Raw genomic sequence first — 16,640 nt, forward strand, 5'->3', positions numbered from 1 at the left:
GGGGCTGGCTCTCCAGGAGCTTCCTGTCAAAGAATGGAAGGAAACAGATTGGGACTGGCTCCAGGGGACGTACTCAGCCCAGCAGCCCAGTTGAAGATGTAAAAACAGCAGTGACTGTGCCCAGGCTCCTCATGGCCTGCACTAGGGCCACTGTGGTCTCCTCCAGGGCTGTGTACAAAGGCCAGTGATGGCGACCTGGACCCATGCCCCCTCTCTTCCTGTCTGTGGGGTCCATTGGTTCCTCCACAGGCCAACTGGAGGCTTTCGAGGAGTGTAACTGCAATCCCTCCCCCTTCTTGTAGGTCCTGTTTCAGCGCATGATTAAGCCCTAAAGCTCAGCCCACAGCCGCCCATGCCCATGCTCTGTAGACTGAATTCTCCACATGCCTCGCCCTTCTCAGAGCTCCCAATGTAGATGGGACTTCCCAATATCTTTCAGGGAGGCCTTACAAATATTATTGTTCTTCTGAATAGAAAAACAAGAGGACCACATTCTTCTCCCCTCCAGGGGGGAGGTAATTAGGTTTATTATTATTATATTATTATTATTTTATTTTATTTTGTTTTATTTTATTTTATTTTATTTTTATAGAGGAGGTACTGGGGATTGACCTTATGCAAGCTAAGCATGAACTCTACCACTTGAGCTATACCCTCCCCTCAACAGGACCACATTCTAAGCATCCCTCCCTCAGCCCTCCCCTTACCACTGGGTCAGGGGTTCCCTGTGCTGCAGCAGCACCCTGACCTTAGCATCCTGCCAGCACTATCCCACGATACTCTCTCCCGCAGACACAGGTCAACATTATCACCTTTCTTCAGTATCCCTACACCTGGCACAATGCCTGACATGTAACAGGTCCTCAGCACCTATCTGTTGAACTAAACTCAAAAGATTTAAGAGCAGAGAAATGTTATACACAGTCTTTTTAATATAATTGTTGTCATTGTTGTGGATTTCCTTCCAATCTATGCCTTCCAGTGACAATATGCATATTTATATGCAATCATTTATATGATTGGTGTCCTTTTCTCCCTTACTTTTTATTTTTAAAATAAAGATTTTATTTTGAAGCAATCACAAATCTACAGAAAATTTACAAGTACATAGAACTTTTTTCCCTGAGCCGTTTGAGAGTAAATTGCCAACAGAATGCCCCATCACCCCCAAATATTTTAGTGTATTTCCTACAAACAAGGACAGTCTCCTACATAATCACAATGTAGTCATAAACATTAGGAAATTGATACTGTTATATTAATACCATATAATTCTCAGATCCCACCCAAATTTTGACAGTTGCCCCAATGATGTACATTACAGCAAAAGGGTCAAGTCCAGAATTACTCATTGTGTCTCTTTAGTCTCCTTCAATCTGGAATAGTCTCTTAGTCTTCCCTATACTTTCTTGACCTTAACACTTTTAAAGGTTACTGTCCAGTTATTTTGTACAGTGTCCCTCATTTGTATTTGTCTGATGTTTCCTTGTGATTAGATTTAGCTCATGCATCTTTGGTGGGAATGTCACAGAAGCAGTGTTGTGTCCCTCTCTTTGCATCCAATCAACTGGTACACAATTTTTTTTCCATTAAACATTTTTTAAATTAATTTATTTTTTATTGAAATACAGTCACTTTACAATGTTGTGTCAACTTCTGGTGTACAGCATAATGTTTCAGTTATGCATATACATACATATATTCCTTTTCATATTCTTTTCCAATATAGGTTACTGCAAGATATTGAATATAGTTCCCTGTGCGATACAGTAGAAACTTGTTGTTTATCTATTTTATATTTGTTAGTTAGTATCTGTAAATCTCCAACTTCCAATTTATCCCTTCCCATCCTCTTCCCCCGCTGGTAACCAGAAGTTTGTCTTCTACGTCTATGAGTCTGTTTCTGTTTTGTAAGTAAGTTCATTTGTGTCATTTTTTTTAGATTCTACATATAAGTGATAATATATGGAATTTTTTTTCTCTTTCTGGCTTACTTCACTTGGAATGATGATCTCCAGGTCCATCCATGTTGCTGCAAATGGCATTATTTTATTCTTTTTATGACTGTGTAGTATTCCATTGTATAAATATACCACAACTTCTTTATCCAGTCATCTGTCAATGGACATTTAGGTTATTTTCATGTCTTGGCTATTGTAAATAGTGCTGCTATGAACATTGGGGTGCATGTGCCTTTTTGAATTAGAGTCCCCTCCAGATACATAGTGTATAATTTTGATTTGTTCTATTACCGAGGTATTCACTTGATCACTTCCTTAAAGTGTTGCCTACCAGTATATTAGTTTCCTGTGGCTGCATAACAAATTACTGTTGATAGTGACTTAAAACAACAGCAATTCATTCTCTCACAGTTCTGGAGACCAGAAGTCAAAGTCAAGGTTTAGCAAAGCCATACTCCCTCTAGGATAGAAACCATTCCTTGCCTCCTCCATCTTCTGGTGGTTGTTGGGCATTCCTTAGCATTCTTTGATTTGTAGCTGCATCACTTCAAATCTGTCTCTGCCTTCAAATTGCCTTCTCCTCTGTGTGTCTCTTCCAAGGACACTTGTCATTGAATCTAGTGCCCATTGGGATAATCCAGGATGACATCCTCATCCTAAGATCCTTAGTTTAGTTATACCTGCAAAGACCTTTTTTTCCAAGTAAGCTAACATTCACAGGTTCTGGGGATTAAAATATGGACATATCTTTTTGGAGGCCACCATTCATGATTATAGCCAGCTTTCTCCATTTTAGAGCTAGTCTTTTCCCCTTTGTAATTAATAAGTATTTTGTGGGGAGATACTTTGAAACTGTGTGAATATTACACATTAAAATCATCATTTATTATTTTGATGCTCAAATTGTCCCCTTTTTGGTCACCAGGAGCCCTTTCAAGCTGACTTCTGTATCCTTTCAACATGTCTCTATCATTCTTTGAGCACTTCCTTACTTTCTGGGATGATGAGGTGTTCCAAGTTCATCTTGTGTTTTATCTGCCCTGGCCCTGGAAGCTATTTTTCCAAGGAGCTCTAGTTCCTTTTAGTGGTAAATGGTATTTAGAAACAAGATCCAGGTAGTGCATGTGCTCATTGCTACTAGGAGGTAGCTTCTCCAAGGCCCTTCTCTGAAATCTGGCTTCCATTATCCCTACTGGATCACTCTTTTTGTAGTCAAGCTCCTGTGTCTGCCACCACCTTCACTTCACTTATGTCTTCCACCCCACACTCAGGCTCAGACCTTCCACGATGGGCCCTTCCCCCACCATATTGATGCCTTCCTCACCCCTTGTGGGCCCTGACATCCTGCTCTGGGCCACTGTGCCCCTACTCCATAGGCACATTGCCAACCTTCTTCTGCCTCACCTTTAGGACTGAATTATGCCAGAAGTAAGGGAAAGGAAGAGGAGAATTTCCCCTTATTTTCAAATCATAAGCATTTTCTGCTGGGTCTCAGTCTTCACAGTGATCGTTTTTTAACAGCAATGTATTTACTGTCTGTGATCAATTTAATCATCTCCCTGTTTTTGAACATTTAGGCTACTCTCGTGTTTCCTTTTATGACTGATACTGTCATGAGCAGCTACAGACCTATCACAGTGATGTTGTTATTGTTGTTTGCGCCATTCTAACAGGTGTGTACTTTTTCATTGTTTTTTTAACAGTTTTATTGAGATATAATTCACATATTGCTCTAGGCTAAAGGTTTGTGTTCCCTCAAAATTCATGTATTGAAGACTACAAACAGAAAACAAACTGTGGTTACTGAAGGGGAAGGGGGTAGGGGAAGGATAATTAGGAGTTTGGGATTAGCAGATACACACTACTATCTATAAAACAGATGAACAACAAGGGCCTACTCTATAGCACAGGGAACTATATTTAGTATCCTGTAATAAACCATAATGGAAAAGAGTATGAAAAAGAATATATATATGTATAGCTGAATCACTATGCTGTACACTATAAACTAACATGACATTGTAAGTCAACTATACTTCAAAAAAAATAATAGTATGTTGAAATCCTAACTCCCAAGTTAATGATACTAGGAGATAGGGCCTTTGGGAGAGAATTGGGTCACAAGGATAGAGCCTTCATGATTGGGTTAGTGCCGTTTTATAAAAGAGACCCCAGAGACCCCCCCAGCTTGCCCCTTTCACCATGTGAGGATAGTGAGAAAGCACCATCTGTGAACAAGAAGTAGGCTCTTGCCAGACACCACATCTGCTTGTCTTGGACTTCCCAATCTCCAGAACTGTGAAAAATAAATCTCTGTTGTTTATAAGCCACTCAGTTTATGGTATTTTGGTATAGCTCAAATACACTAAAACACATACTATACAATTTGCCCATGTAAAGTGTACAATTCAGTGACTTTTAGTATATTCAGACTTGTGTAACCATCACCATAATCAACTTTAGAACATTCTCAGTACCCAACAAAGAAATACTTCACCCCTTACAAACCTACAGCTTTTCATAAGAAGACTGGAAGCAGGGTCTGGTTGAGATGGGTAGCCCTTGCTCTTGGCTTACCTCCAGTGAGCCAGAGCTTAAGATGAGCCCCAAAAGTCACCAGCTATCAGACCTTCCCTAATGTGGCAACCTCCCACTAGCCTGTGCAGAATGTCCACACAAACTCTCTCCTTCAGCTCCCTCTGCAGGCTCCTAACTTTAGCTTCCTTCAGTGGGGACAGAACATCCGAAGAAGGGCACTCCTTGCCTTCTTTAGACCAACAGGGCCACTTCCACCTCTCCTGGACAGCTGGAAAAGAGAAGTAACCCCAGAGTAGAGAACTGAGTTGGGGCCTTCAGCCTGGAGGCGTAATGGTAGGGAGGACCCCAGATTCTTTTCATGTTTGGTTCCCGTATAAAAACCTCAAAAGCCAGGGGTTTTCTTCTCTGTGAAATAAGAGAAGATATTTGCTGATTTTAGTCCCTTGAACCCATCTAAGAGGCTCCATGACAACAAAAAGCCAAAAAAGACAGAAGGAGTCAGTGAACACTCATCATGGTTCAGAAATGCCCTCACCACAGGTGAAGGATACTTGCTTACAAGTTTGCAGATCTAAGGACAGAACTGGGGTGGGAGATTCTTAGGTTCCAGTTCTATTCAGCCAATGTTTGTCCCCACCTGCTGCATAGTACCAGGCACTGTGATACTCTGGAACACAAAAATGTATTCCTTGATGGGGTTCATAGGCTAGGAAGAAAAATGAGCCCCCACACTTGTAACATTAGACAAAGCATGACAAACGTCAGGAGTGTGGTAAACACTACTGCTATAGGCTTTAAGGAAAAGAAAGCAAGCTACTTCAGTACAGTGGGCTGAGGAATATATTCCTGGAGGAGGTGATGCTTGAACTAAGCTGTTAAAAGATGGCTAAGGGTCAGATGGTGGGAATGGGGGAAGGGCACCTCGTGACAGTGAAGGTGAAGATGGAAAAATGGGAAAAGGCTGGGACAACAGTCTGGTCCCAGAAGTTTCCACCCCTTATCCTTTCAGAAGTCCTTTAGGACATAGATGCAGGATTCATGAGGGAAGAAAAGGGAAGAATTAGCAATCAGAAGGATCAGAAATTGGGCTTTTGGACCCAGGGACTGGAACCCCAGTGGTGGTTCCTGTGACAGCAATAGGACACATGTCTTGTGGAGGCAGGAGGCAAGCTGCAGTGACTGAAGCTCTGACTGTGGCAGAATCCAGACTCCCTCTGGCTGAGGTCTCAGTGGACCAAGGTGGGAGGTAGAGAATGACCAGAGCCTTTGATTACATTGGGAGAAGGACAGCCTCCTAGCTGGCTTCAAGGCCAGCCAGCCACTGGTCTCACTCACCCTGCAGGTCAGATCAGCCACCCAGTGACCGGGGCTTAAGGGAGCTTGGAAGTCTGAGTGGGGTCCCTAAATGTCAGAGTGAGTAGCAGCTTGGCTGAGAGACAAGGAATCAGGGGTCTATATCTTGCCTCCTTGGATCAAATCACTGGGTAAGGGGAGTTCCTGGGAGGGGTCTCCTGGCCTACAGACTGGAATAGAGGGTGGTGCATGCACAGCAAGGGACAGAATCAGGGGTGGCTGGTCCCATGGAGTTAGTTGGGACCAAAAATTAGCCATTATAATCTGTCTCTAGAGAGAGGAGGGACTGGTGGGCACTTTTTGTGACTTGTATACATTAAAGCACACATTCTCAAATGAAGTTGCACACAAATACAGAGACATAACAGAATTATATTTGTAAAAAACCAAAGGAGGAAAAACCCAGAGAGAAAAGAATGCCTTGCGTAGGAATGATAAACATAAAATTCAACACGATGGTTATCCCTAAGGTGAGAAGGAAAGGAGAGGTCACAGAGTGGGGGTTTTGTTTTATTTGTAATGTTTCAGTTCTGTTTTTGAAGTAAATGTGACAAATTATTGAGATGAACAGAGCTGGTGGTTGGGCCAGAGGGATTTAGTATATTATAGTCTACACTTTTCAGTGTGTTTGAGAAACTGCATTTAAAAAAATTGAAGCATAACTTCAGGAAATCAGTTGGGATGGAGAGCCGGCAAGTTCTGGTAGGGGGAGGGTTGGGGGAGGGCCCTGGCCACGTGTCTGGGATCTGGTGGAGGAGGGACAGGCTGGCAGGGCGTGTGAAAGGAGGTGCTGAGGAGTCAGATTAAAGCACTATCAGAGTTAAGGGTTGGGCCCAGGGTAGTCCAGATGTTCACGGAAGTGAAAGCACGGGGGAGAGCAGTGAGGGTGTGTGTGCAGAGGGTGTGTGCCCTGTAAACCCCATAGACGTGGCAGCTCCGGGTAGGGACCGAGCTGGGGTGGTAGGCTCTCCTTTGCCTGCTGGCCGCCAGTCCCCAGGGACCCTGCTGCCAGGCTGGACAATGCACCAGGTAGACTCTCGGCTCACCCTCTCCTGCCAGGCTGGTGTGACACCCCACAGAGGCCCCAAGCCTTTCACCAGCCTATGCTTCCCTTTTCCCCTATACATCCGGAGCTGCTTCCCCACCCCCTGCCCTGGGAGCTCTGTGGCCTGGGCCCCAGGGAGCCTCAGACTTTCAAGCAGGGGTGGGGAGATGGATATTAGGCTTTCCACGTGCCAAGGGACAGGTGTTGGGGATGAGATGGGGTGCACAGTGTGACTCGGGAATTAAAGGGAGTGAGTTTGACCTGGCCAGCCTTTCCTGGACCCCAGTTGCCTACCCATGGGATAGCCAGGCTGAGGGCTCGGGGGTAGGGGAGGGGCTCCACCCCAAAGTTATGCTCCTCAAGGCCAGCTGGGAAAGGGAAGACTAAGGAGATAGTTTCTTAAGCCTGTGACAATCTCGCCAGCTCTGGGGCTTATAGTTTGGAGGTTTGCTGCCTTAATGGCCATCCCCCCAGCCCCTACTTGATACTTAGCAGGGTAGAGATGGACAGAAGCAGGGATCATGACCCTCAGCTTTTGACAGAACGCTGGGACCCTGAAAGTGGTAGAGGCTGGCATCTCTCCTCAGTCCTTCCTGGATGGAGCCAGGAATCCACACTGGCACTCCCTCCCCTCCAGGACCCTGAACCTTATCCTGAGGGAGAGGTTATGGGGTGAAGCATAGCTCTTGCCTTACCCCCAAGCCTCTGGGGTTCATGCCTCCTCTTCCTCTCTTCCTCCCCTCAGAGTACCACCACTCCTCCTACCATGTGTGTAAAGAGTAGTGGGAACCTAAGATGCAGAACACAGACTCCCTTTTCCAGGACTTTAAGGAAAAACTACTCACTGCACCCTGGCCAGGATGTGGGACAGCACCCATAGTGTGCTAACATTCTTAACTCAGGGCGTAGGATCTATTTAAGAATTTTGCTGGAGACCTGGGAAGAGAGAGCAGTGGGAGGGGACTTGTGGGAAGGGCAAACTTTATATGCCAGACTGTAATGAAGCCCCTCTTTGTCCTTTTCTGAATGACTTTGTCTCCCTTTCTGTTTGTTTCCTCTGTCTTTGTCCCTCTATATCTGTCTTCTCTTCTGTCTGTTTTTCTCTCCCTTTCTCTTTGTATCTTTCTCTTTCTCTCTGTACCCCTCTGTCTTTTTCTTTTATTCTCTCTATTGGTATGTGTGTTTACCTCTGTGTTTCTCTGTCTCTCTATTCTCTCTGTGTGTATCTTTACTCTCTCTCTACTTCTTGGTCTTTGTTCCTCTTTCTCTCTCTCCCTGAGGCTCTCTGTCTCTCTCTTGGTTCCCTTTGCGTGTCTGTCTGTCTCTATTTTGGTCTTTGTGTGCACATGCCCATGTCACCCTCTCCCTCTGTCGCTTCTCTCCCAGGCTGGCCACCATCCCTGGCTTTCTCCGGCTGTGAACAGCTCAGTGGGGCAGGAGCCCCATAGGCAGCTTCCGGCGGTGCTGGAGGGGGCTTGGGAACCACCGCAAGGAGTCGGGCTGCCCCTGCTCACCGTCATTGTTGCCGTCTTTGTCCTGTTGGCAGTCTGCATCATCGTGGCAGTCCACTTTGGACCAATGCTACACAAGGGCCATGCCACTCTCCCCACGGAGCCCCCATCCCCAAAGCCAGAAGGCGGCATCTACCTCACCCACTGGCGAGTGCTGGGCTCCCAGGACAGTCACGAAGGCACCCAAGAGGGACCTCCTGTCTCCGGCTCCTGCCCTGTGCCAGATGGGCCTAGATTCAGCATCGATGAAGTCACGTTTCTTTAGGAGGGAGACTTTGGAAAGTTGGCCTGACCTGGCTCAGAATGAGAAACTGGACAGAGAATTAGGGCAAGAGCAAATTGGGACCTAGGCATCGGAGCTTCAGAAGGGCGCACACAGACCCAGCTGGAGCTTCGCTTTCAACAGAATATTTATAGAGAAAGCCCTGATGTGGACAGGAGAAATAAAAGAGGCTTGAGGCCCTGACCAGAAACATGCTGTTCTGGGCATTCCCAGCGCCCAAGGCTACCCTTACAAAGCTAATTCCTCCTCTTTAGGAATCACCAGACCCCTGAACCTCTTTCTCTGAGTTCCTACTCCCTCCTCCACCCCTAACCTCCTCCCGTTTTTGGTGTAAAAGTGAGTCCAGCTTGGAAGATTCCACTACCCACCCTGCCCCTATGCAGGGATGTTAGAGGCTCCCAGTAGAGCACCATGGAGAGCCAAGGCAAAGAACCCAGGGGTCTGCCTTCTCTGGGACTCAGGAAAGGAAGGAAAATCTGTTGCCCTTCATCAACTGGGGGACATCCCATTGGCTTCCAGGGCTCAGGCTTTGCCAATTATTTCCAAAGCTCTTAAAAGCCTCAAGCACTAATTATATCTCTCCAAATTGTTTTTGAATGGTCCCCACTATCTTGGGGCAAGACTCTGTATTGCCTTCCCAGGATGGGATGGGGGTAATTGAGGGGCTCTCATTACCTCCCATTTTCCATGTGCATCAGTCTGCTGAAACCAGCCTAGAATTTACCCCAGGGCACTTCCCAGATCCAGAACCTTCTAGCTGGTGGGAAAACAGAAAAGGAAAAGGAGCTCCATGGGGCCTGTCTTGAGAAAGGAACTATTGGAGAGAGGACCTGCAAAGGGAGGGGCATGAAGGTTGGGAAGGTGCAGGAGGCCAGGAAGGCAGAGCCGAGCCTCCCAGTGACTCTCTGGAAAAGTACCCATTTCCCTGACATCTTTGAACCTCACTTATGTGAAGCCAAGAACATACAGACAGACATTTATGGGGGGACTTCTGGGTGCTTTACACTGGGGAACACCTGAGGGCAACAAGTCAACCGTGGGGATTGCCCTCGGTGAGACCTCGGCACAGTCAAGGAGGCTGGGAAATAACAGAAGATGGAGAGGAACAGAGATGAGGATTGTAATGTGTGCAGAGGACTGGCTTGCCTCCTTTGGGACTGGTAAGAGGAAGCTATAATGCTAATAGCTGCTCCTTCTTATGGGCCTGCTATATGCTGGGCTCCAGGCTCATCCTGGACAAACAGATACTATACCGTTCACTCCTCATAACAATCTTGGGAGGAGGAGCCACTGCTATCTCTATTTTATGATCGGGGATATCAAGACACCCAGGAGGACACAGGTACTAAATGGTGTAGTCAGAATTTGAACCTGGGGCTGTCAGACCTCACAGTCTGGGTACCAATTTGGGTGCTGGAAGGATGGGGGATGGTCATGTTGGGGAGACCCTTGATTCTGGGCTGGTTTCTGGGTGTGATGTTGGAGGATCCTCAGGCCTTAGGGGCAGAATTGCTGGCATAGTGGGGGAGAGGACCCCATGTCTCTGTCATCCTTGGGGGCAGTGGGTTCCTTCTGGCAAATGTGTGTCCGGGTGTGGAGTCTTTCTCCACAGTAATGCACTCAGAAATTCATACTGAGCATTTGTGACAAAAACAAAAGTTGGAGGGAGGAAATAAGCCCTGGGTGGAATTAATGGAACTGGCAGAAATGGGCCGTCTGGCCTCCCAGATGGGGGCAATTTTGCCACCACAGTGTTGTTGCAGTGGCCCAGTTCTGACAGTGATGGCATAAGGTATATGGCAGGTGGCTGGCTGTGTTATCCAAGGTCCCCAGGGTGTATCCCATCACCTCACACAAACTCTCATCCTCTGCTTATCCAGGGACTCTCATCCGGGATCATTTATTTAGTGGCCTGCTTCTTTGAGCAGCCCCTTGTCCAGGACATAACTGTGTACCCCTCATGGCATTTGTGTGCTGGCTCAGCCCGCCCCCCCAGTCTCCCAAGCCTCCCACTGGAGACAAGGTCACTAAAAGGGCAGTGGAGTGAGGGTTGCTGCCCAACTCTATGCCCTGTCCACTGGTTGACTCCATCTATAATGAATTGCTAGCGACCACCCCACCACCCTGTACTAGGATGAGGAGGGGTATAAGGAAGTGTGTCTGTGCAAGCAGATTTGGACATTGCAGATAATAAAGGCCAATTGCTTGTTTCAGTCAGAGTCTGACCAGAAAAAGATGGCATACTTCTGTAAGTAATCTGAGGAGTGTTTAAAAAGGGACCACTTAGAAAGGGCAGGTGTAAGGAAACCACTAGGGAGAGCAAGTGCTCCAGGATGAGTATCAGACAGGAGCCAGTAACCACTGCTGGGCCTGAAGAGGCATGGGGAGGAGGCACTTAATGAGACCTGGAAATAAACAGGGCTACTGAAATGGTTCTCGAGCTGTAACTTTAGGTCTAGAGATGCAGAGCTCACAGTGACCTTGATACCGCAGGGAGGGAGCTGGGGGCATAAATACCCTTACCCTCTTCTTCTCCTCCCTCCCCCCACTAGGGCTCCCCACTGATTGAACATGATCAGAAGCCAGAGGACCAGGGAGCCTGTTGATGCCATAGGGAGGCAGGGAGAAGTGGAGAGTAGGTCTGAGGGTCAAATGGAAGACACCTGGAACATCCCTTTTGTTTACTGGGCATTTAGAGCCTACAGAAAACTTCCAGATAGCTGTAGCCCTCACAACACCCCTGTGAGGTAGGTGAGGCATTTCATAGATGAGGACATTGAGGCCCAGAGAGGTTAAACAATTTGCCCAAGGTCACAGGATTCTTCTTGAGATGCCAAGTCCAGGGACCTTCTCTGAGAGGCCCCCTGTGGGAGGAAATGGCTCTGCTGGGCCTCCAGCTGCTGAAGAAATCCCCTAAACCAGAGTCTTGGGAATGGCTGGGGGCTCAGGCAAGGTAACCCTGGGCTTCAGAAGACATCTGTGCGGAGCGGGAGAGGCTGTTCCATGCCACTGATAAGGAGCTCAGGCTCTTGGGACAGCCTGGAAAAATTGGGCACCACTGAGGTCCCAGCGCTTCCCACAGTAACCTCCCTTTCCTCCTGACGAAGGTGCTGGATAATCTCCTGTGACAGGGAGAAGCTGCTTCCCTCTGCCGGTTCTGGAATAAGCATGGGGGAGGTAAGCGAGGGGGATGAGAACCTTACACATTCTCCCTCTGACACACCCAGACAACTTGCTAGGCATCCTCCAGCCCTCCCTCTCCTCCACCTCCCTGCACCTTCTCCCCACCCCCAGCCATTAGGGCTAGAGTTTCATGAAAACCTAGAGCTAGAAGTGATTTTAGAGATAAGAGAATTCCACCCTCTTGCTTTTAGAGGTGATGCTCAGACAGGGGCAGGGACCTGCCTGAGGTCACACAGCAAGGAAGTTGGCTCCTGGCCTGTGGCTCTTCTGCTTCTTCTGGGATCCCTAGATAAAGTGAGGGCCCCTAGAGCCCACCTCTTCACCCTCCACCCAGGACACATAGCCAAAGATCTTAGAAAGCAATCAAGTATCCCCTCTCCCAGAGGAGAAGAGGCAGGGCTTGAATGCCTGGACCACTTGGGAAGGCCCAGGGCATGGTTCTGCCATATCTCTTTCTGACCCCCTGGGAGACCCCTGCGACCCCTGACTCTTCTCCAGCCTATCAACCCCTCACCCTGGTAGACAATGAGGCGGCAGTTGTTCTGAGACGCGGGGGCATCTGCCAGGATGTCTTCCAGCGTCCGGCAGAAAAGTTTGGCTTGCTCAAGACGATCCTCCCGGCTAAAGCCAGCTTGGCCATGCTGTGACATGGCAAACAGGGTCTGCAAGGGGGTGGCATACTCCAGGATACAGATGCCTGCCTGGAGGAGGTAAGAGGAAGACCAGACTCAACCAGGGACCAGGCAGATAGGCTATGTACCCCAGTGCCACTGCTCAGTCTGTAGAGATGGAGTCCTGGGAGGTGGCCACCTGATGGAGGTCTGTGCTTTCTAGTTGGCCTTTGTCTCTGACACCCAACTCCTGAAATTAGGGCCAGGGCTGTGTTCAATTTACCCTTCCAAGATCCTCCTAAGATTCCCAGGGCAAGGCCCACTGAGCTAGGCTGTCAACTCCACCAGCTGGAAGTCAAGTCTGGGGACTGGACTCTGGAGTTCAACCCTGGCTGAGTTCCCCCCAACCCATGTGAAATCCTTCAGACATCCACATGGATGTCAGAATCCTCATAGCCTTCATCTAGGGCAGCTTTACTGTCAAGAACATGGTATACTCAGGTTGAAATAGTCCACTTTCTTGCTGGTTCTCTGAGTTTCAGTTTTCTCTTCTGTAAAGTCAGGATCATAACAGTCCCTACCCAGCAGGGTGGTACTGAGGATTCAATGAGGGGGTCAGATGAAGCACCGAGAACACAGTAAGTACTCAATAAGCGTTAATTATCATTATCATCAGAGCTCAATCTTGCCCAGCCCTGGGACCAACTGGAGAAACTGAGGCTCAGAGAAGGGCAGTGAATTTTTACCAGTGCTTGGCCAGGGCCCAGAATTCTGGTCTCTGGGCCTGATTCCTCCCAGCAGTACCCACTTGCCTGCATGCTCACCTGCTGCCCGTTCTCCAGAAGCTCATAGACGCTGTTGGTGTAAACCCGACCCTTGATGCCGGCACGGTCAGCACTTTGCTGAGGCAGCTCGTTCAGGAAGCGAATGTTGGGGTCAGCCACACTTAGGTCATCAGGCACCCCACAGTCCAACGGGAAGAGGATGTGCAGCCGGTGGCTCCCTGGGCCCCGGATCACGTTGTTGTGGAACCGGTTGTAAGTCTGGATCCGGGCCTGGAGCCCTGGGGTGGAAAGGCCCAAGAAGTCATTCCCACTAACCCTGTCTTCCACCCAGTCCAGGACAGAGGCCCAGGTCATCGGTTCCCTCAATGTGTGGGTGCAAGACAACCAAGGGGCCAATTCACTCGCTTTGCCAGGAGGCCAGGAGGGGCAGAATGTCTGGTAACCCTCCCACCTCTCCACCTACCCCCCTCACTTCCTCCCATCACTTGTCCTTTGTCCAGACTTCTGTCAGCCCCACGCCTTCCTACCACAGCCTTCAGGGCTCTGAGAGGAGGCAAAGCCCTAGGAGGTGACATTCCCAGCAACCCCAGGTACACTGATCTAGGCCTCTAGTAGAAGCCCTGGGATCAATGGGAGGCGGCGATAAGATATGGGAGAAACAGCCTTGGCTGGCAAGTCAGGGGAATGAGACATGACCCATGGGCTCCCAGTGGGGTAGTCAAGGGTCCACGCTCTAGACAGACCTGAGTTCAAATCCTGTCTCCTCTCATTAAACTGTGTGACTTTGGACAAGTCATTTTATCTCTCAGAACAGTGATTTTCTTATCTCTAAAACAGGCTTGATGATTATCCCTTCCTCACAGTGTGTGAATTAAAAGAGAAAATGCACATGAAGGGTACAAAGCATGAATATTTAAAAGAATTCGTGGGTGACTTTGGACAAGTTACTTAATGAATCTAAGCCCAAAATTTCTTTCTATAAACCAGGTATCATAATAACCTTCACGCCTACAGGATTGCTTTGGGAATCAACTGATTTGTTAGACATGAAAATGCTTTCAAAAATACAGCGAGTTTTGGAAAGAGGTTGTATGTTTTACTGTCTGTCTTGCAGATCTGGAAATGGGGGCAGAGAGGATGGCCCACCTGGCAGGATCAGTCGCAGGTATCCAATATAGTATGACCAGGCCAGCCCATGGGCCACGTTGAAGTTCCTTGTTTCACAGAGCGCAGAGACCTCAGCCGGGGCCAGGCCCTGAAGATAGCGGGGTGGGGCTGGGGGCCTCCAGGAAGGACAACCAGAGCCCGCCTCCTCTAAGATTTCCCAACTTGCTGCCAGCTGGCTTCCTTTTCTGCCACTGCTGACCCCAGAACATCATAGGCCCCACCTCTAAACTAGTCCCACTTCCAGTACTGAGCTAAGACCAGATCACACTAGCCACGCCCTCCCCTTGAGGACCCTCCACCTCCCACTGTGTCATACCTGGAGGCCCAGAAGGATGTTTAGTGCCTGTGAGATGCCCAGGAGGGCAAACATCCAAGTGAAGGGCAGGCCAGTTGTGTTTGGGAGGGAGAAGTAGAAATAGCAGGACAGCAGCAGCAGGGCCCCGCAGCGGATGGGGCAGCCCAGGCAGGCCCGCACAGCCTTCCACGAACTGCCCTGGTACCTGCAGTTGACAGCCAAGGCCAGGATCCCAGCCCTCCTTAGCCACAGAGATTCAAGGAGGGGCAAGGCTGAGGGTTGAGGGAGTGAGACATGTTGGGTGCCTAATCGCCATGGGTACTGCTGGGAGTCACCTGGAGTGGACGTGGTATAGCTCCTCGGCCAGACTGCAGACCCCCTTGAACAACAGTCCCATCTGCTGGGAGGCCAGGTGGAACACCAGCCACTGGAGAGTGTAGTCTGGCAGCTCCCCCAGTCCCCATAGTACCACCAGGCAGGCACCTAGCAGGACTAAGGCTGCCTTCTGGGCTCTGTGACCCCTGGGCTGTGGGATGGATGGATGCAGGCTGGAGTGGAGCATCTGTGGGTACCAAGAAATCCACTGTTGTGCTCTCCTCACTCTCATACCGTTCCAGGACTGAGGTACTTCCCCTAGCTCTGTGTTTCCCTAGTGCCCAGACATACCCAGAGCCTGGACTTGGAGACACCTCTAGTGGACAGACTGGGCATACATCATCCCAGAACTCACACCCGGCAGAGAATTGTTGAAAACAGAACTGATGGAGAAAGAAATGAAGGTGCCCCACATACACACCTCACCCAACCCCAGTGAGACAGCAAATGTGGTGAAGAAAGAAGACGAAGACTATCCCAGACCCAGACCTGAAAGTGTTCTGTGAGGTACTACCCACCAGGGGACCCTTGGGGCCCGGGGCTTCCATCTCCCCACAATCCACCCCAAGAAGGACCTTAGTCAGCAAAGCTGAAAACCACAATGCAGAGGGTGGGGGCAGGGCACCTACCTCTCTGTCGCAGGGGCCTCAGCCTTGGAGCTCTGGCTGGGCAGCTCCTGATCTTACCTTCTGTATCCCAGACCACAGGTTGTTTCTAGAAGACGACAGGGAGAGAAGGCCCAGCACAATGGCCTCTCAGGGTGCAGCCTAAAAATGAAAGTTTAAAAACAATTGACGCTTTCTCCACAACCCTCTAGCCCTGGAATCTCACCAGACCACAGTTCAGAGTGCTAGCTGGGGAGAAGGTTATTTCCTGCCCCTCAGGGAGGGAGGAAGAACCCTCCTACCAAGGCCCTGGTGAGCCCCGCCCATGTCTGGGGGTGAGGGAGACAGCTTGAGAAGGCCCCCTTTCTGTTGCCCACTGCTACCCTCCAAACCAAGGGTTTCAGAAACTCCCTCACACCCCCTGCAGCCACAACCCTGAACATCAGCTTCTCCTCACGCCCCCACAACCAAACACACTCTAACACCCACGCGGGATTTCACGCACCCAGCTAAGCACACACACTGCACCGTGCTGCCCCGCCTGATTGGTTTATTCTGATTTCCAGATGCAGATCTCCTTTTTCTGAAGACTGCAATATCAGGCCGGAGGCGGGGAAAATGAACAGTTATTTCCTGTAACAACAGCCTTTGAGTAAAAAGCTTTGTGCGAGCAGAAGGCCTGCAGAAGAGCGGGGTTTCTAGTTCTCCACAGGAAGTGGCAACGCTTGTTACTTCTCTGAGAGAATGTGGTGCTTCCAGCCAAAAAGGCAGTTGTGTGGATAATGATGATAATAATAATGATAATAATAATGTGTTTACCATGCTCCAGACGTTATGCCAAGTATTACATATATTGTTTCACTTAATCTAGGTGGGTCCAATACTATCCTCATTGTACAGATGGATAATCTGAGGCTCAGTGAGGTGA

At 48.9% G+C, this 16,640-nt stretch overlaps 2 protein-coding genes across 2 annotated transcripts; one reads left to right on the top strand and one right to left on the bottom strand.

The window, feature by feature from the left end:
* Positions 1-6,271: 6,271 nt before the first annotated feature.
* SMIM33 (small integral membrane protein 33) lies at positions 6,272-11,724 on the top strand. Its single transcript, XM_031449134.2, has 2 exons — positions 6,272-6,881; positions 8,284-11,724. The coding sequence occupies exons 1-2, from the start codon at positions 6,873-6,875 to the stop codon at positions 8,671-8,673; spliced, it is 399 nt and encodes a 132-aa protein (XP_031304994.1). The 5' UTR covers positions 6,272-6,872; the 3' UTR covers positions 8,674-11,724.
* On the bottom strand, positions 11,360-15,986 carry STING1 (stimulator of interferon response cGAMP interactor 1; the record flags this gene model as incomplete). Its single annotated transcript, NM_001319879.1, is given in 7 exon segments — positions 11,360-11,848; positions 12,389-12,575; positions 13,310-13,548; positions 14,417-14,525; positions 14,754-14,937; positions 15,068-15,293; positions 15,296-15,986. Coding segments are annotated over 6 exon segments (1,136 nt in total), but the record flags the coding sequence as incomplete, so codon positions are not given.
* Positions 15,987-16,640: the final 654 nt, after the last annotated feature.

Source organism: Camelus dromedarius, chromosome 3 (genome assembly GCF_036321535.1).
Source record: "Camelus dromedarius isolate mCamDro1 chromosome 3, mCamDro1.pat, whole genome shotgun sequence".
In the NCBI taxonomy this organism is placed as follows: domain Eukaryota; kingdom Metazoa; phylum Chordata; class Mammalia; order Artiodactyla; family Camelidae; genus Camelus; species Camelus dromedarius.